The sequence below is a fragment of the Chlorocebus sabaeus genome, chromosome 20 (genome assembly GCF_047675955.1).
Source record: "Chlorocebus sabaeus isolate Y175 chromosome 20, mChlSab1.0.hap1, whole genome shotgun sequence".
Lineage (NCBI taxonomy): Eukaryota > Metazoa > Chordata > Mammalia > Primates > Cercopithecidae > Chlorocebus > Chlorocebus sabaeus.
This window is the reverse complement of record NC_132923.1, coordinates 28,016,051-28,042,665: the sequence shown is the minus strand read 5'-3', so window position 1 is coordinate 28,042,665 and position 26,615 is coordinate 28,016,051. Positions and strand designations below refer to the sequence as shown.

Genomic DNA, 26,615 nt, shown 5'->3' with positions numbered 1-26,615 from the left:
TCATATTTATATATTTTATTTCTTTGTTTCAACTATACAGTGATAATCCAGGAAACGTTCCTTTTTTTTTTTTTTTTTTTTTTTTTTACAAAAACATTTTTTATCTGTAAAATGTTTGTAATAATGTAAAGGTGAACATGTTCAATAAAAATCATATATTAAAAGTTTAGATGTTCTTTATCTTTTAAAATATCAGTTAAGATTCCATCAGAAAATTGTGCCAAGGTAAGAAAACAGAAATGAAAGGACCAAAATAACTTATCCCTGAGGGTTTCTTTATTTATTACCAGGGAGCATGGGACAGATTTGAATGCCCCCTGTGGCGGACTTCTCTTTGAACCCTGGGGCAGCCCATGCAGTGGCATGCACCTGGGCTTTGGGTGAGACAAACCTGAGTCTGAATACGCACTCCCCTCTGAACCTGGCCTCAAACTCCTGAGCTCAAGTGATCCTCCCACTTTGGCCTCCCAAAGTGCTAGGATTACAGGTGTGAGCCTATGCGCCTGGCCTGAACCTATTTTCTAATCTAGGATAGACATAACACCAACACTCTATTGGGTTGTAATGAAAGACATGGGCATTATTGTTAAGAGTATGCTACTTTCTAGGCACTCAGTGGTCCGTCAAGCCAAAATTTGCCTTTGTATAGCATCTGTACACATATACTCATTTCTAGTGTTGGACATACAGATGCTTATTAAATGTGCCACTATTAGTGTATACCCAAAAGAAAGGAAATAAGTATATTGAAGAGATATCTGCAATTTTATGTTTATTGCAGCACTACTCACAATACCCAAGGTTTGGAAGCAACCTAAGTGTCCATCAACACTTAGATGAATTCATAGAGAAAATGTGGTATATAAATGCAGTAGAGTACTATTCAGCAATAAAAAAGAATGAGATCCTGTCATTTGCAACAACATGGATGGAACTGGAGACCATTATGTTAAATGAAATAGGCCAGGCACAGAAAGACAAACTTCACATGTTCTTACTTATTTGTGGGAACTAGAAATTAAAATAATTGAGCTCATGGAGATAGAGAGTAGAAGGATAGTTGCCAGAGGCTGGGAAGGGTAGTTGGGGGGTAGGGTGTGAGAGGTGGGCATGGTTAATGGGTACAAAAAAGAATGAGTAAGACGTAGCATTTGCTCGCAAAAAAAGGGTGACTATAGTCAAAAATAATTTAATTGTACATTTTAAGAGTATAATTGGGCCGGGTGCAGTGGCTCACACCTGCAATCCCAGCCCTTTGGGAGGCCGAGGCAGGCGGATCACTGGAGATCAGGAGTTCGAGACCAGCCTGACCAACATGGTGGAACCCCATCTCTACTAAAAATACAAAAATTAGTTGGGTGTGGTAGTACACGCCTGTAATCCCAGCTACTCAGGAGGCTGAGGCAGAAGAATCGCTTGAACCCAGGAGACAGAGGTTGCAGTGAGCCGAGATGGCACCATTGCACTCCAGCCTGGGCGACAGAGCAAGACTCCGTCTCAAAAAAAAAAGTATAATTGGATTGTTTGTAACACAAAGGATAAATGCTTGAAGTAACAGATACCCCATTTACCCTGATATGATTATTACACATTACATGCCTGTATCGAAATATCTCATATACCCCCCATAAATATATACACCTATTATGTACCCACAAACATTTTTTCACTATTTTTTTTTTTAAATTTATTTATTATTATTAAACTTCAAGTTGTAGGGTACATGTGCACAACGTGCAGGTTTGCTACATATGTATACTTGTGCCATGTTGGTGTGCTGCACCCATCAACTCGTCATTTACATCAGGTATAACTCCCAATGCAATCCCTCCCCCCTCCCCCCTCCCCATGATAGGCCCCGGTGTGTGGTGTTCCCCTTCCCGAGTCCAAGTGATCTCATTGTTCAGTTCCCACCTACGAGTGAGAACATGCGGTGTTTGGTTTTCTGTTCTTGTGATAGTTTGCTAAGAATGATGGTTTCCAGCTGCATCCATGTCCCTACAAAGGACACAAACTCATCCTTTTTTATGGCTGCATAGTATTCCATGGTGTGTATGTGCCACATTTTCTTAATCCAATCTGTCACTGATGGACATTTGGGTTGATTCCAAGTCTTTGCTATTGTGAATAGTGCTGCAATAAACATACGTGTGCATGTGTCCTTATAGCAGCATAATTTATAATCCTTTGGGTATATACCCAGTAATGGGATGGCTGGGTCATATGGTACATCTAGTTCTAGATCCTTGAGGAATCGCCATACTGTTTTCCATAATGGTTGAACTAGTTTACAATCCCACCAACAGTGTAAAAGTGTTCCTATTTCTCCACATCCTCTCCAGCACCTGTTGTTTCCTGACTTTTGAATGATCGCCATTCTAACTGGTGTGAGATGGTATCTCATTGTGGTTTTGATTTGCATTTCTCTGATGGCCAGTGATGATGAGCATTTTTTCATGTGTCTGTTGGCTGTATGAATGTCTTCTTTTGAGAAATGTCTGTTCATATCCTTTGCCCACTTTTGGATGGGGTTGTTTGTTTTTTTCTTGTAAATTTGTTTGAGTTCTTTGTAGGTTCTGGATATTAGCCCTTTGTCAGATGAGTAGATTGCAAAAATTTTCTCCCATTCTGTAGGTTGCCTTTTGACTCTGATGGTAGTTTCTTTGGCTGTGCAGAAGCTCTTTAGTTTGATGAGATCCCATTTGTCAATTTTGGCTTTTGCTGCCGTTGCTTTTGGTGTTTTAGACATGAAGTCTTTGCCCATGCCTATGTCCTGAATGGTACTACCTAGGTTTTCCTCTAGGATTTTTATGGTATTAGGTCTAACATTTAAGTCTCTAATCCATCTTGAATTAATTTTCGTATAAGGAGTAAGGAAAGGATCCAGTTTCAGCTTTCTACTTATGGCTAGCCAGTTTTCCCAGCACCATTTATTAAATAGGGAATCCTTTCCCCATTTCTTGTTTCTCTCAGGTTTGTCAAAGATCAGATGGCTGTAGATGTGTGGTATTATTTCTGAGGACTCTGTTCTGTTCCATTGGTCTATATCTCTGTTTTGGTACCAGTACCATGCTGTTTTGGTTACTGTAGCCTTGACATTTTTTCACTATTAAAGATCATCACTTAACAAATGGTATTTAGTGTCACCTATATCCTCGTATAGACTGTTCTATTCCCTTAGACCAGAACGTCCTCAGAGAGCAAAAACAATGCCAACAGTGTCCCTCTGCTGATACTCAAATTATAATAGCAATTTAATATTGATAAAGAACTATAGTTTAATGTCAGTTTGAACCCAGATTCTTCTCTGCAGATTGTCAGGGCCTCCCTGGACAGTGCAGATTTTAAAAGGTTATGTGACTAAAGAGAAAGCACCCTGTCTCTTGTCAGGAGAGAGTAGGGTATGTACACTCTATGGGAAACCCTCCACACTCCTCCCCAGTACAGAGGATCACCCAGAATAACTTTGTACCAGATCATAGCAGAACCTGGCAGGACTCTGATCTGCCCACATCTCCAGCATGGAATTCTCAGACCTAGCCTTCTTGTTTTACCTTGGCCCACCTTTCTTCGACACCTGGTGATTTTCTTCCTCTTTCTCTGTCTGTCCTTCCCTTTCTCTTTCACCAGTTTTCACTTCTTCGCTTCCTGTACCTATGCATCACTTATCATAGCAGCACATAATGAAATCTTTCCTTCCATTTGTATGATAGGTAGGAAATCACTGGCGGAGTTAATCCATTCCACATTATACAAAGTGTAACAAAAAATTAAGAAACCTAGGCCAGGCGCAGTGGCTCATGCCTGTAATCCCAGCACTTTATGAGGCCGAGGTGGGTAGATACCTGAGATCAGGAGTTTGTGGCCAGTCTGACCAGCGTGGTGAAACCCCATCTCTACTAAAAATACAAAAAAATATATAGCTGGGCATGGTGGTGGGTGCCTGTAATGGCTCACGCCTGTAATCCCAGCACTTTGGGAGGCAGGCAAATCGCTTGAGCTCAGGAGTTCAAAACCAGCCTGGGCAACATGGTGAAACACTGTCTCTATCCAAAATGCAAAAATTAGTTGGGCATGGCAGCACATATCTGTGTTCCCAGCTACTTGGGAGGCTGAGGCAGGAGACTCGCTTTAACCTGGGAGGCAGAAGTTGCAGTGAGCTGAGATCATGCCATTGCACTCCAGCCTAGGCGACAGAATGAGACTGTCTAAAAAAAAAAAAAAAAAATTAAGAAACCTAAACAGGCATAAATTTAGACATTCCCTGGGTCAGTGATCTCTATTCCATGTGAACCTATTTAATAGGAAATGTCAGAAAATTTACCAAATGAATGTTTAGACCTCCTTCCCATGCATTTATTACCCAGCTAGGTTGAGGTATCACCTCAACCATTTCTTAAGAAATTGACTTCACTGCAGACCTTCAAACCATTTCAACACTGTTTTTCCTTAGTGTATGCATTGCAGAAAATCTCAAACCTCTGCAGAAAGTTGGCATGCCTAAGATTTTTGGCATCTTTTTTTTTTTAATCTTATGTTGGAGAATTCTTAAAGCGAGTATGTGCAGCTACTTAAAATAGGAAAAGTGTGCCACCTTCTGGCCTTAAATGTCTGATGATTCAGTTCAAGTCTACCTGTCTCAAGTGATCCTGTCTGCTTCTATTTCACATATATTTCATGAAATTTACACCAAAGGAAAAACACATTTTGTATCTTTTCAGTAATTTTTAAAATTTGAAGTAATTTCAACAGACTTTGAAGCATTGCACATTTTGCTTAAATAAAGTAAAATTGTTTCCTTTGGTGTGGGATTAATGAAAAATTCTGTAAGTACAGTTCCATGAAGATTTCTACCCAAAGGCACTGCTTGGGCAGCATGGTAAAGCACATATTTACAAGGCCAGGCGGGACACAGCAGTGAGAACACACAGAGCCTGTTCAGTGAAAGCAAAGGCTCTGATGGGTCAAGGGTGATGTGTGGGAGCAGGGAGTCGTGTTGTTGGGTAAGACAATAAAATCAGATCACAGCTTAATCTGACTAATTATAGCTTGAATCTAGCACGCAGGATGAAGTGGAGCAGGTAGAAAGAAATGAGATTGTTTCAGCAATGGAGGCAAAAGTGTGCAGGCAGAGTATATACAATTCAGCAGGAACAGTAAGAACCCAACGGAGAAATAGAGGACACGAATTGTTAACTTTCAAGATAAAAGGTATATAATACATGCTGCTGGCTTCAAAAGCTTGTATTTAACATTTACTATACACCTTTCTGACTGCCAGCTTCTAGCAGCTTGCTAGACCTCAGCAATATTCCCAACTGTCCCCTTTGCCTAGATATCACCAAGGATGTGCATTATATATGTGAAAGGAAAATATCTTGGTCCCCTAAAATCACTAAGCTGAAAGGAAAATTCAAACTGGAAACTGCTCAGGGCAAACGTGCCTCCCATTCTATTCAAAGTCATTCCCCTGCTTACTGAGATAGATGCATATCTGATTGCCTCCTTTGGAAAGGCTTATCAGACACTCAATGCAACCATTTGTCTCTCTTCTACCTGTGCCCTGGAAGCCCCCTCCTTGCTTTGAGTTGTCCCCGCCTTTCTGGATGGAACCAATGTACATCTTACATATATTGATTGATGTCTCATGTCTCCCTAAAATGTATAAAAACCAAGCTGTGCCCCGACCACCTGGGGAACATGTCGTCAGGACCTCCTGAGACCATGTCATGGGAGCGCATCCTCAACCTTGGCAAAATAAACTTTCTAAATCAACTGAGACCTGTCTCAAATTTTAAGAGGTTCACATATGTAATGATAAGTCATGTTTGCCATAGTTAGCACCTAGCATTCTCCATGAAGGCAGAAACCCATGGTTCTCAGTCTTCAAAAGACCACATTGCCACTGCTGACGATGCTCAGTCCCTGACTTCCTGTCAACTGCTCGACACACAGTCTCCACGGGACCAGGCATAACGAGATAAAGATTTAATGTTCTTGGCACCCAAACTCTAGTTGAGGAAATTGGCTTTATTTGGAGTTCTCCCTTGATAATCACTGGCGGAACTGAGGGCTGAGAACACTTGAAGGGAGTTGAACTGCTGGGCGTGCAGTGGAGCGGGAGGTTGGCAGTCACAGGAGAGGAGGGGAGAGGGTGGGGCAAGCGAGGGCAGCTGGGGAAGGTTAGCTGGGAGCTGCTGCCGGGTGAGGAGGAGGGTAAGGCAGGACATGTTTGAGAAGCCTCAGGGCAGCATAGAAGGGTCTGAGATTCACATCTCACTTGTATGGAACTGAACTTGAAAGCAGGCAGTGCTGTGATAACTTAAGCTTTCAGGAAATCATAGAAGTCTCAGAGTTTTGGAGTTACCCAGACTATGGAAATAGGAGTTGGAGGCAAATTCTATTCAGATCTCAAGGGCCAAGGAGGTTTCAATACCTGGTAGTGCAGATTTCCTATCTAGTCTGGGAGGTGGGCAGTGGCAGTGAGAACCTTCTCTCAAAGAAGACTGCAGATTAAACTCTGTCTCCTGCTGAGCCCACTTGTTTTCACATTGTCTGTGATGGCTTTGACTCAAGCAGAGTTGAATAGTTGTGACAGAGACTGGATCGCCTGCAAAGATTTACTATCTAGCCCTAAAAGCATGTTTGGCAACCCCTGACCTCAAGTATTAATGAGTCTTTCAGTGTGAAAGAAAGGCCTGTATCCAGTCTAGGAGAAAGACACACTTCTCAAGAAGAATGTAGGTACAGAAGTCGTAGAGAGAGCGGGAAGGCCATGGGAAAGAGTAGCTCCAGCCCCCATGGCAGTCATGAGCACTTAAAATATTTCCATGTAGGGGCTCCAGTGATTAGGCTTGAACAAAGTTAACTGATGAACTTTCAAGAAAGATCGGAGAAAGAGCTGGTCTTGGCTAGAAACCTTGGCTCTACCACAGAAGACCAATGATGAGAAGGGAACTCTAGAGTGAAAACTGCAGAGGTTTTCACTAGAAAGGTAAGGACAGACAGAGGGCCTTTGAGAGCAGGAATAGGGTGGGGCTACAAATCTCTTGTTCATGTGCACCTTTGAGCATTCATGAGGGAAGTCTGATAGCAGTATTAGAAATTCCCAGAAAAAAACAGCTGGTTTACCAACGTAATGTGATTAAAAGATGGTTCTCATCAGAATCCCTTCATTCTCTCCCCCCTCACCAAATCCCCTTCCCATCTGCTGAATTATTAAGCCTTGGAAACTCAGCTTGAGAATTACTCCCCCCAGCCCTCTCCCAGGCACCAACTCTGCGTCGGCATAGCCCCCATTCCAGACTGGTCAGGATGTCCCAGCTGTGGCACAGATGGTTATTTGCCACAATGTTCCTTCTCCCCTTGTTCCTTGGCAGACCAAGTGGACACATGACCTCCTGGAATAAAAACTACATTTCCCAGCTGATACGGTTTGGATTTGTGTCCCCATTCAAACCTCATGTCAAACTGTAATCCCTGATGTTGAAGGTGGGGCCTGGTGGGAAGTGATCATGGGAGCGGATCCTTTGTGAATGGTTTAGCACCATCCCCTTGGTGCTGTTCTCATCACAGAGTCCTCCCAAGATCTGTTTAAAAGTGTTTAGCACCACCCCCTCACTCTGTCTTGCTCCTGCTCCCACCATGTGAGACACCTCACCCCGAACCAACCCTTTGCCTTCTGCCATTATTGGAAGTTTCCTGAGGCCTCCCCAGAAGCACAAGCCACTATGCTTCCTGTACAGTCTGCAGAACCATGAGCCAATAAACCTCTTTTCTTTATTACCCAGTCTCTGCTATTTCTTTACAGCAATGCAAGAATAGACTAATACATCAGCTTCCCTTTGTGTGGCCTGAAGACTTCCTTCTGATCAACAGGAAGTAAGCAGTCGTGTTGTGTAACAACCCACAGTAAGCCTTACCAGACAGCTTGTGTGTGCCCTTTGTCCCTTCACTTCTTTCTGCTGTTTTAGAATATGAAAATAGTAGCCAGAGCTCAAATCTCTCTGTTCCTGGGTGGCATGCTAAGTAGCCACAACATGCAAGATGGACATCTGGGTCCCTAAAGTGGCAGAGCTCCCCATGCTGGGGCTTACCTCTGGACTCCTGTGCCTAGCATCTCATTTAAACTACTGTTTTCCCCCATGAGGTGAAGCTGTTTCTTTCTCCCATTAGTACTACCACCCCAATTCCATCCTGAGAATAGGGTGCTCAAAAAACAATCCCAGCATTTTGGGAAGCTGAGGCAGACTGGTCAGAAGTTCAAGACCAGTCTGGGCAACATAGTGAGACCCTATCTCTACAAATTTTTAATTAGCTGGGCATGGTGGTACATGCCAGTAGTTCAAGCTACTGGTGGGGAGAAGGTGAGGTAAGAGGATTACTTTAGCCCAGAGGCTGAGGCTACAGTGAGCCGTGATTATGCCACTGCACTCCAGCCTGGGTAACAGAACAAGACCCTGTCTCAAAAAAAGAACAACAACAACAAAAAAAAAAACATGGGGTTGTTTTTTTCTTGTAAATTTGTTTGAGTTCTTTGTAGGTTCTAGATATTAGCCCTTTGTCAGATGAGTAGATTGCAAAAATTTTCTCCCATTCTGTAGGTTGCCTGTTCACTCTGATGGTAGTTTCTTTTGCTGTGCAGAAGCTCTTTAGTTTAATGAGATCCCATTTGTCAATTTTGGCTTTTGCTGCTGTTGCTTTTGGTGTTGCACGTTATGCACATGTACCCTACAAGTATAATAATAATAAATAAATTTTAAAAAAATAATAAATAAATAAATAAATAAAAGAATAAATCTTTCTATGTATATCAAAAAAAAAAAAAAAAAAAAAAAACATGGATAGCAATTACATCATGAAGAGGCTTCTATGCCCTCCAACCACCTGCACTGCTGTTTCATCAATGTTCTAGGCTAAATATTACACAGGTTAGAATTTGGCATAAAGGAGACAGAGAATCCCAGAAAAATTTTAAAGCTACTCTTACCCCAAAGAAAAGGTTCTGAATACTATATTTGATAACTTTCTTTTCAATTTTAATATCACAATTGATATGGTTTGTATTTCTGTCCTTGCCCAAATCTCATGTCAAATTGTAATCCCCAGTGTTGGTGGAGCAGGCTGGTGGGAGGTGACTGGGTCACCAGGGCGGATTTTCCCCCTTGCTATTCTTGTTGTTAAACCTGGTTGTTTAGAAGTGTGTAGACCTCCCCAAGTTCTCTTCCTCAGGCTCTAGCTATGTAACATGTGCCTGCTTCCCCTTCAAAGTCCTTCCACCAAGACTGGAAGTTTCCTGAGGCCTCCCCAGCTTCCCGCATGCTTCCTGTGCAGCCTGCAGAGCTGGAAGTCAATTAAACCTCTTTTGTTTATAAATTACCCAGTCTCAGGTAGTTCTTCACAGCAATGTGAGAAGAGACTAACAACAATCAACTCATGGCTCTAACACAAAAAATATAGGTAAGTTCAAAATTAACATATTACCACATCCAACTTTTTTATTCTTGAGAAAACAAAAAAGTCCAAGATCAAAGGAAAGCACCCGTTTTTAGTTAAACCCTAATATCTTTCTCAGGGCTTACTGCAGTCTGGCCATATGTCAAGCAGGTCTGTCCAATGGCTTGGAACACAGACTTTTGCAGTGAAACTTTAAAAACATTACTTGAATTAGGATTACACACAAAAAAAAAACCTAAATTCTAAGTGAGCACAACTATCACTGAGACCCTGAAATTTCAGGAAATAAACATGGTTCAAAACTCAAACTGTTCATCAAAATAATTACACAGATCAGTCACCACTGCAGAACCATCACTGCTCAGAGGAATTGAGTCAGCAATGACGGATCTCATCATCTCTTCATTAGCACATAGGCGGTTCAACCTGGGATAAGCAAGGAGTCTCTGCAGAGGTACGAAAAATTTATCTCCAACACAGAAGGGTTTGGGAGAGTTCTCGATCTTGGCCTTCTCAACCTCTGTGAAGACTGGTCCAAAGCATGGGACAGGGGCCTTTGAGCCGCCAATGTCTTTGGGCTTATCACCCTGTTCCCCATCCTGTTCTTTCCGCCTTGGCAGGTGGCTCACTCTTAAGCTTTCCACTTGTTGGGATACCTCATTAACCAACACAAGTTTAAAGAATCTTTCCTGCTGTAAGCTCGGGTATGAGGTGGTAAAAACCTGAAGGGAAAAGACAAAACACTTATATGGAAAATACATGGAAAAATTTTCAAAGCCATCAACAACTTTTTTGCCATGTAAGAATAAATGTACGTATTGAAAATATGTCAGATCCTACTAATCGTAAATGACTCAATTATAATGGGAATCAAACTACTGACACACAGACATTAACTATCTGATTTGCTTTCTAATGCTAATGCCCAATGTCTCCCAGCCAGGTTTCTACCAAGTCACACGAACCCAGTATTTCTACTTGATATTACAGGGGAAAGGGCAAAAAAACGAAAAATGGTTCAGTTAAAAGGGAAAATGTGGGTAAATGCAGTGGCTCACACCTTTAATCTCAGCATTTTAGGAAGGTGGGGCAGGAGGATTGCTTGAGGATGGAAGATCAAGACCAGCCTGGGCAACATAGTGAGACCCTGTCTCTACAAAAGAAAAAAAAAAAAAAAATGCTGAGCATGGTGGTGCACGCCTGTAGTCCTAGCTACTTGGGAGGCTCAGATGGGAGGATCACTTGTGCCCAGGAATTCAAGGTTACAGTGAGCCATGATTGTGCCAGTGCACTCCAGCCTGGATGACAGAACAAGACCCCTAATTAAATAAATTTTTAAAAAGGGGGAGGATGTGTTTCTTCTTCTTCTCTTTAAACCAAAAGGGTCTGAGAAGTTTGTAGGCTCAAAGAGTAATGTCCTAAGCCAAGCCGGGGAGAAACTGCTGCTGGCTTTCCTTTTTACTACTGATAATCCTAACAGATTACAAAAAGAGATTGCTGAAGTATTGCTTTGAAGTATTCTGGGTGTTTTTATGTAGAGATGGAGATCTCACTACGTTGTCCAGGCTGCACTCGAAATCCTGGGTTCAAGCAATCTTTCTGCCTTGGCCTCTCAAAGTGCTAGGATCACTGGTGTGAGCCACTGTACCCAGCCACTTTGAAGTATTCTAAGACAACCCCAGCAATCATTCCCTTTAACATGCCTTGAAACACACCAAAGGGCCAGGCAGTCTCAAAGGATACCGTAGGCTAACTCGGACAGAAGTCATGGGCCTGAAGAATTCTCCTAGGGTGAACCACAAAGCAAGGTCATTTATACTCATCTCTACTTTGGGGATTCTTACTCCCCAAAAAAGTTCACCATCCTAATGTACCTCTAGCCCTGACAGATATCTCACAAAGAATACTCACGGCTTTATAAACATGCTGATCATGCTGCTCTGAAACACATGCTTCTGTTGCCTTTCCTCTGTTTTTCTGGAAGATTCCTATCTGGGTACAGTATCCAACATTTTCAGCTCCAGCTGGTGGTTCCCCAACACCAGTAAACTCCACAGAGTAATCATAGCGATTTGCCACATATAAAGCCCTGAAACCAAAACAAGGACAGCAATCATTTTTCTAAATGTAGAGCTACTGTTAAATAAGGAACCATTTCTGGTCAGCAGTACAATAGAACATGAAAAATACAATTAACATAAATACTTCTAAGTTACAAATTCCTAATTTATTTCTATGAGAAATCAAGGCAAGGATATAGTGTCAGTTTCCAATTTACCCTAAGAATATGGAAGAGGAAAGGAACATCATGGGCAGGGTATAGGGGTGGACAAGGAGACCACAAGGGCTCAACCCAACTATCCATTTGGGTTTGCAACAACACCAGAAAACATGACTAAGCCTCAGGAGATACCCCAGGGAGCGGCATGAGGCTCATTCTCACTGCCCCAAACCTTCCCTCTGTTTTGTTCCTCATCTCCATGCCAGTACTACAGATGCCTTCACATAAAAGGTGCCCAGTGACTACACCTCCTCCCTTTCCATACTTGCCCAAATGCAATGGTTCCTTTGTGATCTTATTACCTACTAAGTCACACGTTGGAATCATTTTTATTGGAAGAAAGTACAAAACAATTTAGGTAATGTATGTATATCAATATTTATTTCCTAAGATTTTAAACTCCAACAGGATCCCAAATAAACAAAAACCCTTCTGAACTTACCAGGTCTGAAACTCCATTCTGGTCCACTCAAATTTATGATCCGAATCCCTTAAAGTCACCGATGGAAACAGGGGATTGAATTCAGAGTTTGGTGTGCTGATGACAATCATGGATGGAGACAGGTACCCAAATACCACTTCAGGAAATCTGGCCAGATCACCTGAGTCCAAATGTTCTATTCTAAAACGGTCAATGAGAAAGACATAATAAAATTTAGCTTCACTTGCACATATTTTTCTAATTGATTTATCAAAAACAATTTCCATCTGTATATCGATTTCTCCCTTCTTTGAATATGTAATAATGCTTACATGACCTAAGAACAATTCTTCAGGCCAGCACAGGGGCTCATGCCTGTAATCCCAACACTTTGGAAGGCCAAGGTGGACGGATCACGCGAGGTCAAGAGTTAAAGACCAGCCTGGCCAACATGATGAAACCCTGTCTCTACTAAAAATACAAAATTTTGCTGGGTGTGGTAGCGCACGCCAGTGATCCCAGCTACTCAGGAGGCTGAGGCAGGAGAATCGCTTGAACCCAGGAGGCAGAGGTTGCAGCAAGCCGAGATTGCACCATTGCTCTCCAGCCTGGGCGACAAGCAAAACTCAGTCAAGAGAGAAAGAGAGAAACAGAGAAAGAGTGTGAGGAGAGAGAGAGAGTGTGAGGAGAGAGAGAGAGAGTGTGTGAGGGGAGAGAGAGAGAGTGTGAGGAGAGAGAAAGAGAGAGAAAGAGAGAGAAAGAGAGAGAGAGAGAGAGAGAGAGAGAGAGAGAGACTGAGACTCTTGTCGCCCAGGCTGGAGTGCAATAGCATGATTTCAGCTCACTGCAACCTCCACCTCCTGGGTTCAAGCGATTCTCCTGCCTCAGCCTCCCGAGTACCTGAGATTACAGGTACCCACCACCACCCCTAGCTAATTTTTGTATATTTAGTAGAGATGGGGTTTCATCATGTTGGCCAGGCTAGTCTTCAACTCCTGACCTCAGGTAATCTGCCTACCTCAGCCTCCCAAAGTTCTGGGATTAGAGGCATGAGCCACCACGCCCAGCACAGAGGGAAATTTGTAAAAGCAAAACATACACAGACTCTTAAACCTACGACCTACCCAGTAATCCCACTCACAAGTGAAGTGAAGTTTATCTTTGCACAAAACCTGTATGTGAATGTTTATAATTGTTCTATTCATAATCACTCCAACGGGAAACAATCCAAATATCTTTAAATGGGTAAAGAATGAAAGGTGGAGCTTCCATACAATGGAATACTACTCAGAAATTATGAGGGACCAACTACTGACACACAGAAGAACTTAGAAAACTCTCAAAGCCATCACAAAGTAAATGAAGATTGTCTCAAAGGTTACAAACTGTGGCCAGGTATGGTGGCTCACGGCTGTAATCCCAGCACTTTGGGAGGCCAAGGTGGGTAGATCATGAGGTCAGGAGTTCAAGACCAGCCTGGCCAACATAGTGAAACCCCATCTGTACTCAAAATACAAAAGTTAGCCGGGCGCGGTGGCACGCTCCTGTAATCCCAGCTACTCGGGAGGCTGAGGCTGGAGAATGGCTTGAACCTGGGAGGCAGAGGCTGTGGTGAGCCGAGGGTGCGCCACTGCACTCCATGCACTCCAGCCTGGGCGACAGAGCAAGACTGCATCTCAAAAAAAAAAAAAAAAAGGTTACCAACTGTATGATTCTATTGTCATATATTCTCAAAAGGACAAAACTATAGTGATGGAAAATAAAGGAAAATGATGGCAAAGGAGTAGTACAAAATAGGTGTTTGGGGTGATGGGCTGTTCTGTACCCTGACCATAGTGATGGCTACATTAAACTATGTGTGTTCAAATTCACACAACTATACCACCTAAAAATCATCAATTTTACATGTTATTTTTTTAAGTCATTAAAAATAAAGTCAAAAAACAAAGTGGGGGTAAATATCTGCTATGTGTATCATATTAACTGGGCTAATTTCCCTAACATAAAAAGAAAGCATATGAATTAGTAAGAAAAATATTAACAATCCAATAAGAAAAATTCATTAAAAAAACACATAGTTCAGAGAAGTGCTCTGAACTCTGGAACAGGTGAAAATGTGATACAGGAAAAATATAAGTTGAAAGTACACTGAGATTACTTTCCTCCTAGCAGACTGTCAAAGATCAAGTAGGAAAAGACAACACTGGAAAAGTCATATGGTGAAGGGGTAGGAAAATAAACCCTCCTACATGAGCAATAGGCATGTGAATCAGTACAACTCCTAAGGAAGGCAGTTTGGCAAGGACTTCTGTGGTGGATGCTGCTAGCTGTCCACCAAATTCTACTCTATTCTTCCTCCATAGGAAGAGTTGTCACAGGCATATGGCTGCCTGTTTACAGGATCCATTTCCAGCCTCCTTTGCAGCCAGGTGTGAACACAAGCCTAAGTTCTCACAAACAGAGGGTGAATGGAAGAGATGTTTTCCCCTTCTGGGTCTTAAAATATTTAGCATACATGCCTCTGTGATTTTCCCCTCTCCTATTAACCAGGAGAATATGTCTGTGACCCAGCTATGACCACAGATAGGTTTAACACTCCAGGGGACGGTAGAACAAGACACAGGAATTTGGTTCCTAGTGACTTCAAGGAGCCAAGTCACTGCCATTCTTAGACTAGTAAGTTATTGGTCCATAATGTGAATGTGAAATGGTGCAGCTGTTACAGAAAACAATATAAAACAGTATGGTAGTTCCTCAAAAAAATTAAAAACAGAATTACCATATGATCCAGCATTTCCATTCTGGATATATACCCAAAATAATTGAAAGCAGAGCACAAATGGATATTTGTATACCATGTTCAGAACAGCGTTTTTTACAATAGCCAAAAAGTGGAAGCAACCCAAGTGTCTATCAACAGATAAATGCATAAACAGCCTATGGTATATACATATACCATGGATGATTCAGCCTTAAAAAGAAGGAATTTCTGGCACATGCTACAGCATATGGGTGAACCTTGAAGATATTGTGAGAGGTGGCATAAGCCAGTCACAAAAGTACAAATAATGCCTGATTCCACTGATAGAGACAGAAAATAGAATGGTGGCTACTGGGAGACAGGAACAGGGAGTTGTTAACAGGTTGGTAATTGCTTTGGTTTTGCAAGACAGAAAGTTCTGTGGATGGATGGCAGTGTGGCAGCATGACAATGCTAATGTATTTAATGCCACTGAACTGTACACTTAAAATGGTTGACATGGAAAATTCTGTTATGTGTATTTTACCACAATAAAAATTAAAATAATAGAAGAGGTACACGGGAAACTGAAACACTAACTTCAAGAAGGACAAACTGGATATATTTAAGTATGAATGAGACCAAAATACCTAAGAGGAGATTTTCTTATTGCCAGTTGCTGTTGTAAACTTAATATATGGCTCCTTTGTTTTTCATTCAATTTTGTCTCCTATAACTAATATGTTCCAGGCAATAGAAAATACAAAAAAAATACAAAGTAAACTCTCTGCTTTGGAGGAGCAGTACATATTACTAAAAATTAGAAATCAGGCCAGGCACAGTGGCTCACGCCTATAATCCCAGCACTTGGGGAGGCCGAGGCAGCCAGACCACATGAGGCCAGGAGTTCGAGATCAGTCTAGCCAACATAGCAAAATCCCATCTCTACTAAAAATACAAAAATTAGCTGGACGTGGTGGCACGTGCCTGTAATCCCAGCTACTCAGGTGGCTGAGGCAAGAGAATCACTTGAAGCTGGGAGGTGGAGGTTGCAGTAAGCCAAGATCGTGCCACCACACTCCAGTCTGGGTGACAGAGCGAGACCCTGTCTCAAAATACATAAATGCATACATACAAACATAAATAAAAATGAGAAATCAACCTGAACACACAACCAGGCAAAACTGACCACAGAGCAAGCCCTTTAACTATTAAAAGTCTATCTTAGGAACCTACCTTAGGTTCCTAAATACCAATCCCCATTTAAAGGAAACAGAGCTCCTTTGAGAAATAAGTTATTCCAGGACCAGAGAAGGAAAAGTAGGAGGGAGGCCTGGCACATCTGGGATGTCAGAGAGTACTTACAAAAACGAGACCTATCTCAAGACGCAGAAGCCAGCTCAGTGGGGCCCCCACTAGCCAACCCTGGGACAATTTGAATAAGAAAATAAGTGCAGTAATAAATCATAAACCATCAAAAAGTAAGAATTCATGAGTTCACTTATTGATAAATAAATAAGTGGGGAGAGGGAGGGTTCTTGCTCCCGGTAAAATGCCAAGGGTTGACTGGTAAATGTCTAGAGGTAGCACTGGAATCACAGTAAACATCATTTGCCTCCACTGTCATAAAGATTGGATCAGAAAAGAATCACTGATGATGCTAAATCTAGGGGGAAATACGAATGTGTGACAAAGTATCTACATGGTCTCAATATGTCTCCCTATTAGTCCTGAGAGAAAAAGGCAAAATCAAAACAGTAATTACACAGTGGAGCAAACACCTTGACCGGGGAGCAGGAGACGGGGAATCAAAATTAGTATCATCAAGGAGGGACAGATGGACATTATGTGCTTCAGATGGGAGGCCAAGAGAAAGACCCAAATAACCTCTGCAGCATTCTGCAGTATTCCAAAGATGCATAAGCTGAATCTAATCAATGGGAGCCCAAAATAAAAAAATATTCTTATTTAAAAATGGGGGACAGGGGACTGGTTACATAACACCCCTTGCCTTGGAAATAAGCTGAACTGTACATATTTATAGGATGCAGAGTGATAGTTTGATACATGTAGACAATGTGTAATGATCAAGTCCCAGTAATGAGGATCTCCATCACCTCAAACATTTATGATTTCTTCATGCTACGAACATTCAAAATCCTCTTCCAGCTCTTTGAAAATATACAACTGCTAACTATATTCACCCTACAGTGCTGTAGAACAATAAAACTTATTCCTCCTATCTAGCTGTAGTTTTGTATCCATTAACCAATCACTCCCTATCCTCTCCTCCTTGCTACCCTTCCCAGTCAATAATTCTACTCTACACTTAAATTTAAGCTCATTTTTTAGGTTCCCAGATATGAGAACATGTGGTATTTATCTTTCTATGCCTGACTTATTTCACTTAATGCCCTCCAGGTTCATCCATGACAATTTCATTCCCTTTTACAGCTGAATAGTATTCCATTGTGCATATATCCCTTTTTTTTTTTTTTTTTTTTTTTTGAGACGGAGTTTTGCTCGTTGCCTAGGCTGGAGTGCAATGGTGCAATCTCAGCTCACTGCAATCTCCACCTCCCAGGTTCAAGTGAGTCTCCTGCCTCAGTCTCCCAAGTAGCTGAGATTATAGGCACCCACCATCACGCCCAGCTAATTGTTTTGTATTTTTCTAGAGATGGGGTTTCACCATGTTGGCCAGGCTGGTCTTGAACTCCTGACCTCAGGTGATCCACCTGCCTCGGGCTCCCAAAGTGCTGGGATTACAGGCGTGAGCCACCACGCCCAGCCTAAATACCACATTTTCTTTATCCATTCATCTACTGAGGGACATTTAGGTAGATTCCATATCCTGGCTACTGTGCTGCAATAAACACTGGGGTGCAAATCTCTCTTCAATATAACTGATTTCTTTCCTTTGGATAAATACCCAGTAGTGGGATTGCTAGATCACATGGCAGTTCTATTTTCAGTTTTTTGAAAAACCTCCACACTGTTTTCCATAACGGCTGTATTAATTTACATTCACACCAATTTATATGAGTTCCCTTTCTCTGCATCCTTGCCAGCATTTATTGTCTTTTTAATAACAGCCATTCTAAATGGGATGAGATAACTCACTATGGTTTTGAGTCGCATTTCCCTGATGATTAGTGATGTTGAGCATTTTTTCATCTACTTGTTAACCATCTGTATGTCTTTTGAGAAATGTCTATTCAGGTCCTTTGCCCATTTTTTAATTATTTGGGGTTATTTTTTTGCCGTTGAGATTCTTGTATATTCTAAATATTAATCCCTTGATGAATACTTTGCAAATATTTTCTCCCATTCTACAGGTTCTGTTCACTCTATTCTTTGCTGTGCAGAAACATTTCAGTTTCGTATAGTCCCATTTGTGTATTTCTGTTTGTAGCCTGCGCTTTTATAGTCTTACTCAAAATCTTTGCCTAGACCAATGTCCTGAAGCATTTCCTGTTTTCTTCTAGTACTTTTATAGTTTTGGGTCTGCAATTAACTCTTTAATCCATCTTGAGTTGATGTTTGTATCAAGTGAGAGATAGGGGTCTAATTTCACTCTGCATAGGGATATGGAGTTTTCCCAGTGCCATTTATCGAAAAGGGTGTCCTTTTACCAACGTATGTTCTTGGTGTCTTTGTTGAAATCAGTTGGCTGTAAATGCATGGATTTATTTCTGGGTTCTCTCTATTCTGTTCCATTGGTCTATGTCTCTGTTTTCATACCAGAACCACAATGTTTTTATTGCTACTGCTTTGTAGTATATTTTCAAGTCAAGTAGTGTGAGGCCTCCAACTTTTAAACTGAATTTTTCAGTAGAGGCAAAGGGCCATGGGTACACCCTTAATTGATTCAGGGAAAAAAAAAAAAAAAACTCTAAAGGGAGATGGAGGAGGGGGAAACAGAACAGGGAGGGTGCAATGTACAAATTATTTAAAAAGTGAGGAAGATGTTAACATCTGGATAAAGGGGGGTATAGGTATTCTTGGTACTGCGTATTTATGGCAATTTTTATCTGTATACTTGAAATTTCTAAGTAAAATGCTGGAAAAGCAGAGTAAAAAGATATTCCCAACCAATAAGCAGTTTTCCGTACAATAATCAAGATCTAAATATTTAGGACACTAAGATCACTGAGACTTATTCAGGTTTTGCAAATGAACAGTTATACAGTATATCAGTTTAAAACTTACAATTCAATACATGTTATCAAGTCAAATCCAAGCAAACGAGAGTCTCTTTCCACGACGGAGCCATGATACAATATGATGGTCAAATTCAGATCCCGAGGTTTCAGAAAATCCCCCATGAAAGGAGCTAACGAATCCCTGCAAAATAATTATTGAAGAAACTTTCTAAATACAATCTATTTGAAAATTCTCACCAGCTACAGAACTCAGATCCTCTGACAATTATCTTCTACCTCTATTGATGTAAGTCTGCCATGGCCTGTTTTCTTTGTCTTGATATATTAAACACCAGGTCATGGGGAAACTTCCTCTCACAGTGGGAAGCTACTGGCCAATGAAAAAAAGATTTTGAATATTTAATATTGTTATATTGTTTTCATTTGTAATACTTTTGGTTTTCCAGCTTACTTTGATTCAGTGATTTTGAGATTTTTGTTCTTTAGAAAAAGAATATTCTTCAAGCAATCTGTGGAAATCTAATGTATATATACTATATGCACAAGAGATAGGAGAAATGCTATGGTTCAAAATGGAGGTGGTGGCCTGGAGCCTTGGCCTCAGTGTTCTGGGGCATTTTAAATTCTCTGCTATAAATTATCAGTGTCCAGCATTGAAGTGGGATGAGATTCTGCTATCTGAATTTTAGTTTGCAATGCTTTGAGTATTATAATCATTTAACTGAGGCTATACTTTAAGTCGGTAGCAATAAAATGCAGGTATTTTTAGTGTTATGGCAAAGCCTGATCATTCAGTGAGATGAAAATCCCTAATAGCCCCAATCTTTTAAAACAAGTATAAAATCAACACTTTCTCTAAACTCAATTAATAATGCCATTAGTTTTAGATTAATGCATAATTCTTTCAGAAAGTAGGTATTACCCTCTCCATCGTAATTTATCCTCATTAATATCTACTCCAACAAGCAATTCAATGCATGGATTGACTTTTAGCAGCCTTAAGAGTGAAGTATCACCACATCCCAGGTCTGCAACCTGTAGATGAGACAGAATGTTATTTCAAAGACATTTATAGCCAGAGAAGCATGATCAAAAACTTTTTTTTTTGAGGAGGAGAGAGGGGAGTATATATCAGTAATAAAATAATAAAAGTATTATATGGAAGGATCTTTTAGGCAGAAGATTCTACACACATACATACACACACACACACACACACACACACACACACAAATTAACCTGAGACTTTATAAGCCCACAGGCAAATTTCTATTTGATCATAGTAAAATAGAAAGGTCCATTCCTATTCCAGAACAACTGTTACTGTCTATATTGAACTAATGAGAAACAATTAGGTACACAGTTTTCCCATTCAGAATCAGAATTTGGAGTCTTAAATATTCTCAGCATATTTCAGCAAACAAAGCTTTCTAAAACTTTGCTTTCACCCCCACACATTTATTTGATTAAACAATTACCTCAAACCATCTGAAATTCCATACTGAACTTTGAGCTGCCAAAAAGCCAATTTTAGATGCTTTACCTGAATACACATGCATAGATGGCTACAAAGACATAAACTAATACCTGCGCCTTTGTGTGCAAATGTAGAAACAGTAGTGGTGCAGTTAAGGGAAACCTTCACACACAGGAATCTTCACTAAGTTTTCAATATTAAGCAGAAAAAGAAAGCTTTCATCTAGAAATTCACCTTACCCGCATCTAATTCACATCCAATTCATTAGTATAGTAACCAGGTATGGATGTATGTATGTAGATTGTATGCAATTATGACTTTCCTCTGAAGTTAACTGAGTAGGCTCATTATGATCTGATTTTCTTTTTGAGACGGGATCTTGCTCTGTTGCCCAGGCTGGAGTGCAGGTGGTAACAGCTCACTGCAGCCTCAATTCCTTGGGCTCAAGGGATCCTCCCACGTCAGCCTCCTGAGCAGCTGGGACTACAGGCACGCACCACCATGCCCAGCTAATTTTATTTTTTGTAGACACAGGGTCTCACTATGGTGCCAGGTTGGTCTCAAGCTATCCACCTGCCTCAGCCTCCCAAAGTGCTGGAATTACAGGTGTAAACCATCACACTCGGCCCATTATCATCTAATTTTGAAAGAACCACAATAGCTGTGGCTACAATACCAGTTTGCCCGATATTCTAACTAAATGCTCTAGAAATACAGTACCTACAGGATCATATCCAACTACAAAATCTCAAGATTTTCTTCACATTTGAACCTGACAATGCTGAATTCTATCTGAGCCCTGTGTTTCTGGTATCTGCTAAAGGAATCCACCTATGCTTTGTGTTCCAGGAAAGGGCTCACCGCAAAGAACCAAAGAATGACCCTCCTCCATAAAACTTAGATAAGATTCCTTGTGTTTCCATTCTTTGCCTCAAATGATTATCATGAATACTTGTCCCCACTGATCAATGGGAAGAAAATTCCTTTTTTAACCATACTTTATTCAAACTTTCCTTCTTCCCCAGGGCCCTGAACTTTAGCCTGAGGAAACAGCCCTCTCCTTAAGGCTCCCCATTCTACTGTCCTTTCAAACCACCCTTTCATCCCACCTCCCTAGTTTCTAGCTTTGTTCACTTCTCCAGTAAAAGAAAAACCTCTTTTGCTTAACTCTTAAGACACTTGCAGATCTTGTGGTTACGGCATTCTCCCTATTGCAGTAATCCCTGTGAAAAGTCTCTCCATACTAATCCATTTGACAAAACACCTCATAAGACTAGTCTACTAGTCTTAATAATTAAATGTTTGGAAAGACAAATACCTACCTTCTTAGGCTCATGTTGATCCACTAAATTTTTAACGAACTGGTACCGCTGTCTGTATAGTGGAGGTTTAAACTGAATTGCCGTCTCCCTGGGAACTTCTTCAAAATTACCGTCAACCACACTACTGCACTAAAGTTCACAAACAAAAAAAGACAGTTTCTAAATCATGCATGACTTCAGAAATGAAATAAGGGGCAAAGAAAAAAAAATCCTTTATTTCCCCCAATCACTTTGAAAAACACACTGGACTTCACATACCCCTTGTCCTAAAATCATTAGGTAGCACTGCATTTCCTCCACAGTTCATCTAAGCATCCTCATGCCTTTTATTACGTGAGAATCTGGCTCTATGCTCCCTATAGCTTAGTTTCAGCTGAAGGGAACATTACTAATGAATGTATTCAATGAAAACAATTAGAAGACTCCTAACCACAAGGGACATTTTATGAAGTGAGTTGCCAAAGCCTGTGGTCCAAGTAGGCAGGAGGCTGGAAAATATTTATAATGACTGAAAAAAAATATATATATATATATATTTTTTTTTTTTCTTTCCTTCTCCAAGACAAGAGTCTTGCTCTGTCACCCAGGCTGGAGTGCAGTGGCGTGATCTCAGCTCAATGCAACCTCTGCCTCCCTCCAGGTTCAAGCAATTCTCCTGCCTCAGCCTCCCGAGTAGCTGGGATTACATTACAGGCACATGCCACTATGCCTGGCTAATTTTTGTATTTAGTGTTGGGCAGGCTCTTCTTGAACTCCTGACCTTGTGATCCGCCCACCTCCCAAAATGCTGGGATTATAGGCGTGAGCCACCACACCTGGCCAACACTCTCTCTTTTAAGTGAGACCCCTGGCCAACACTCTCTCTTTTTAAGAGAGGTGGGGTCTCACTATGTTGCCCAGGCTAATTTAAAATTCCTAGGCTCAAGCAATCGTCCTGCCTCGGCCTCCTGAGTAGTTGGACATCTGTAGGAACATTCCACCACGCCAGCAAAAGACTCTCTCTCCCTGACCAAACTTTAGTCAGGTTCCTCTGAGCCATCTTCTTGAATAGACCTCAAACCTGGCCCCAATCCTGTCTTTGGGCTGCCTAACCCAGTTTTAATAAGAATACTTCTAAGTCACTTTAGACAGAATCTTCTACCCCGGCTATCTGATCACCCTATGTGGTCAAATCTTCATCCTCGCAATCTTCTTATTGCAACAGTCCTCAATAAAGTCAGACTAATTTTTTCTTTACCATGACCCCAAGAAAAAAACAGGATTTATAAGATTAATCTGTAACACCTGTTACTGTTCCTACAAAGCAGTATTATAAAAGTAGTCCAAAGGGTATTTGATATCTGGTGTAGCACTGTTCAATAGATAAATACAAGTAGGCAACTTTCTTGTAGCCCAATAATTGGAATTATAATTGGAATTGGAATATTTAACCCAATATATCGAAAATATAATTTCCATATAAAATCAATATAAAAGTGAGATTTTAGATTCTTGTTTTTCACATTGTCTGCAAAATCCAGTATGCTATATATTTTGTACTTCTGCATCTCAGTTCCAAAAGTTTCATCAGAAATACTTGTCTGTATTCGATTTTAAAACTTTACATTTAAAATATACATTCACGTACCCAAGTTATTCCATACTTTTTTCCAATAATGTAATCAAATACCCATTTTTAAACTTAAAATTAAAAATGAAGTTATGAGACCGGGTGCTCAGCGCTGCAGTGAGCCATGACTGGGCCAGTGCATTCCAGCCTGGGCAACAGAGCAAGACCCTGTCTTAAAAAAAAAAAGTTAAAGTTCAGTTCCTCAGTTCCACTAGCCACATTTCAAATGCCCACTTGCCATGTGTAGCTACTGGACAGCAGGGAGCTACACCCTAGATACTCCCAATGTGGTTTCCAAACGAGTGGCATCTTCACCTAGAAACTTCAGAAACACAAAAGTGTGGGCCTCACCCGTCTTAGACCTCCTTAAACAGAATCTGCAGCTTAACAAAATCCCTGGGTGATCCACATGCACGATCACACTGGGGAAACACTACTTAGAGTGTTTTTAAAATAGATTTTGCTACTTTAACAGCTAGTGATAAAAATAAAAACATTTACTTACATACACCAAGTGTGACTCTTTCATCTATGTATACCCTTGTTTACCTCAACCAGCACCCCAGGAAATGCTAGGACCTAAACGTGATCAATTTTGCTTGCAATTATCTCACAATACATCCAGGTGATAATTCTTAAGAGTCAAATACACAGCTAAGAAGGGTGGCATTACCTGTAGATTATTTTCTTCCATTTTGTTTCCAAGTTTTGTTGAAACAAAAATGAAGATTTATCCTTCAGGCTCTATTTGAGAGAATCAACACTGACTCAGCTGTAATAAATACAAAACCGTTTTTGTAAGGAGTTGCCTGAAGGAAATAGCTGCTTAGTTCAGTAAGGAAGAAGGAAAGCCTCTTTCTTACTCCTTACTGCAGTATATAATTTAAATAGAACACTTAAAAGTAAATAATGAATTCACCTCTGGGTACTCAAAAAAGAAAAAAAAAAAAAACACGAAAGCAGGACTGGAACAGATATTTATACACCGAAGTTCATAGCCGCATTATTCACAGCAGCCAATCTGTGGATTAAATGTGGACTACCATTTAATCCACAGAATGTATCCAGTATTTTTTCAGACATTCGCAAACAGGCTCAGAAAGCGTAACTTTTCACTATCTCAAACCCTACTGAGAGCAAAAACACTCATCCTCTCCCTTTACTATCATTAATAGTTCAATTAGAAACAGAGCAATCTTAGGAGTTCTGCCCATTTCATTGCTAAGACCCTCAACTTCAAATTTTTTCAAGAATTTTTCCATACATCGTCAAAATGAAATTTCGAGGGGGAAAAAAGTGTCCTTGATAAACTAGAGATGCTCCAACATCTGTCCAGTTCTCTCACGAACTTGAATTTAAATTTTGGTTCTCTACTGCACATGTGTCTCCAACGACTAGACTTTAGTCCCGAATCTAGGCAACATGTTAGTCACCAACTTGTATTACGAAACCCTGCTCACTGAAGCCAACGCTTCTGTCTTTGTAATGGCCGTCGCTTCCATCACCTTGCGGTAAGAAACATGCCCAACCGAAAAAGCAAAGCTCGGCGCCGTGCCGCCGGCGTCCTCAACTCAGAGCCGCCCTGACGCCCGCGCACGCGCGGCCTCGCTGCGTGACGCTACTGCCGCGGCTACCCCGGCGCCCACACCTGCGCTTGGGCTGCCTCGCGGGGCTCGCCAACCTCGTGCGCTCTCACGGTCGGCCTTGAGCCCCGGGAGCCCCATGCTGCGCCGAGCTGTGTCCCTCTAGCCTCTCGGCTCCGAGGCGTCGCTTTTGCGTCTGGTAACGGCCGCTGTGGCGTATGCCCGGAAGCCATTTTCAAGGTCCTCGTCCGAACCTTGGCGGCGAGGACCCCTGCGCCCGCCGCGCCGTTGACCCCGCTAGCGTGCGGCTGCGACCCGGCACGGCACGGCAGCTATTGGCGGAGGCCCCCGACTCCGAGCATGTCCGCAGACCGCGAGCCGAGAGGCGGCTTGGGCGGCTGTTGGGTTCGTGGCGCTCCCGAAGCGTGGCAAAGGCCTAAAAACGGTCTCGGCCAGCGGAAGGCGGCAAGAGGAGGAGCAAGGCTCCACGCGAGGCGGCCGGCGGATGGAGTCCCAGTCAGCCCCCGCTTTGATCCCAGAGCAGTCCGCGGGAGCCTTAAAGGAATGTAGGCTGGGTGAAGTTGGCCCAGTGATACCTGCGCTCAGAAAAACGTTCTTTCCGCTCCCAACGCCCCGTCCCCCACCCCCGCCACCCGACCCCCGAAATAGTTTTACCCGAGTGTTGTGGATAGAACTGTCAGATCTCTTAGAAAAGTTATTGTATCCTGCCATCCTTCCCTCTGCAGACTACTTAATATATATAAGTACTTTATTACCTGTGTGTGATGGAAGAGTATTGGGGGGTGAGGAGAGGGACGAAGCTGCCTTCTTTAGGGAAAAAAGATTGACATATTTTAAAAGATGCAAAAGCTGATGTTTTTACTACTGAATTAATAACCTATTAATATGCCATAAATGATATATTGGAACTGTATTTTCAAACATTTAACACCTACTATGAGCAAAGCACTATGCTAACAGCTTAAGGGTAACACAGTGATAAATTACACCAATCTTATTTTTGGTATTTGGGGGTCTAGTGTCATGGATAAAGAAGTACATAACTAACAATAAGCTTCAAAAATTCAATTATAAGGCCCAGCTTGGTCGCTGCCGCCTGTAATCCCAGCACTTTGGGAGGCAGGCGGATCACTTGAGCCCAGGAGTGTGAGACCCCGTCTCCCAAAAAAAAAGAAATTAACTGGGCGTGGTGGCGCCTGCCTGTGGTCCCAACTATTTGGGAGGCCGAGGCCAGAGGATCACTTTAGCCCAGGAGTCCGAGGCTGCAGTGAACTATGATTGCACCACTGCACTCCAGTCTGGGCGACAGAACCAGACCATGCCTCAAAAGAAAAAAAAAAAAACTCAAGTGATAATTTCACATTACAGTTTGAGAGATTCCTGTTGACTTGGGGAACCTAGTTTTAGCAGACTGTCTTCATTAAAGGAGTGTACACCTTACTACAGGATATAATTTAAAAGAGAACGTTTGAGAGTAAATAATAATTTCGCTTCTGGGTATGTACTCAAAGCAGGAATTCAAACAGGTATTTGTACACCAAA

The 26,615-nt window shown here is 41.6% G+C and overlaps 1 protein-coding gene across 3 annotated transcripts; it reads right to left on the bottom strand.

The window, feature by feature from the left end:
• Positions 1-9,479: 9,479 nt before the first annotated feature.
• On the bottom strand, positions 9,480-25,542 carry HENMT1 (HEN methyltransferase 1). 3 transcript variants are annotated; one of them, XM_007977760.3, is made up of 8 exons: positions 24,975-25,542; positions 24,143-24,241; positions 21,861-21,989; positions 19,984-20,096; positions 19,108-19,242; positions 12,180-12,359; positions 11,368-11,545; positions 9,480-10,178 (listed from the first exon to the last, which is right to left on the bottom strand). In XM_007977760.3, the coding sequence occupies exons 2-8, from the start codon at positions 24,161-24,163 to the stop codon at positions 9,753-9,755; spliced, it is 1,182 nt and encodes a 393-aa protein (XP_007975951.2). In that variant the 5' UTR covers positions 24,164-24,241; positions 24,975-25,542; the 3' UTR covers positions 9,480-9,752. The 3 variants fall into 3 exon arrangements, with proteins under 3 accessions (XP_007975951.2, XP_037854065.1, XP_007975953.2); XM_037998137.2 differs by having other exon boundaries at positions 25,118-25,542; XM_007977762.3 differs by having other exon boundaries at positions 25,151-25,542.
• Between the last annotated feature and the right edge of the window lie 1,073 nt (positions 25,543-26,615).

Coding starts and splice junctions, on each gene's coding strand:
- HENMT1 (XM_007977760.3), bottom strand. CDS start 24,163: ATGGAAGAAAATAATCTACAG. Junction 20,097..21,860: donor ATCAACATGAGCCTAAGAAG/GTAGGTATTTGT, acceptor TCTCATCTACAG/GTTGCAGACCTGGGATGTGG. Junction 10,179..11,367: donor ATCAGCATGTTTATAAAGCC/GTGAGTATTCTT, acceptor TTTTCCCTTCAG/GTTTTTACCACCTCATACCC.